The sequence below is a fragment of the Otolemur garnettii genome, unplaced genomic scaffold, assembly GCF_000181295.1.
Source record: "Otolemur garnettii isolate 467f Iridium unplaced genomic scaffold, OtoGar3 scaffold00236, whole genome shotgun sequence".
In the NCBI taxonomy this organism is placed as follows: domain Eukaryota; kingdom Metazoa; phylum Chordata; class Mammalia; order Primates; family Galagidae; genus Otolemur; species Otolemur garnettii.
In genome coordinates, this window is record NW_003852631.1 from 314,458 (window position 1) to 315,231 (window position 774).

A 774-nucleotide genomic window follows, 5' to 3' on the forward strand; every position below is an offset into this window, starting at 1 on the left:
AAGTCATACCCAGAAATTGCTGAAAAAGGCAAAAATCCAGTTGCGAACATGTTGCCTACTACAGGCTGGTCAGAGACCACCACTCATGCATCAAATTGGGACGGACAGAAGAATGCAAAGAAGAGTGGCTTGGATGAGAAACCAGTTCAAAAAGTAACAACTTCCAAACTCCTCCCTTTTGACTCTCCATCTAGGAATATATTTGAAAAGCCAAGAATCGTGGGAGGGAAAGCTGCCAGTTTTACTGTTCCAGCTAACTCCGATGCCTTTCTCCCCTGTGAGGCTGTGGGAAACCCCCCGCCCACCATCCACTGGAGCAGAGTCTCATCAGGTATTCGAAAGGGTTTCTTTGCACTTAGTCTTTGTTAGTTATAAAACATGAAAAAGACTGGTTGTGTTTCAGGGTTACACGTCCAAAGAACTGACACCAGTTTCAGATTTCTCCAACATACAGAAACCATTAATATCCTCATTTAACTGTTGCATATTTATTTGCTCATCAGAGGTTTTCGTTCCAATTTTAGTATATGTGCTGCCAAAGCGAGCACTCATCAGAGGATTTCAAAAACATTAAGGATGTTCTTTGAAATGCTTTGAAAGCAGATCTAAAGAAATATGCTTTGAAAAAGAGAAAATGGTCATCGTGTCAAACCATCTGGGGTTTAAATTAAAATTATGTTCATAAGAAATCTAGAAGTAATTTTTGCAATCTTAAAACTAGGCATCCCAATTTTAATATTAAATGTATTCTCAGCTCAGTGCCTGTAGTTCAAG

The 774-nt window shown here is 39.4% G+C and overlaps 1 protein-coding gene across 1 annotated transcript in view; it reads left to right on the top strand.

Annotated features, from left to right (window-relative positions):
• Positions 1 to 774, top strand: part of IGSF10 (immunoglobulin superfamily member 10) — a 24,889-nt gene that overhangs the window by 15,629 nt on the left and 8,486 nt on the right. The window contains exon 6 of the mRNA XM_023508274.1: positions 4 to 331. Within this exon, the coding sequence (XP_023364042.1) occupies positions 4 to 331 (328 nt within the window). The remainder of the gene's footprint in view (positions 1 to 3; positions 332 to 774) is intronic.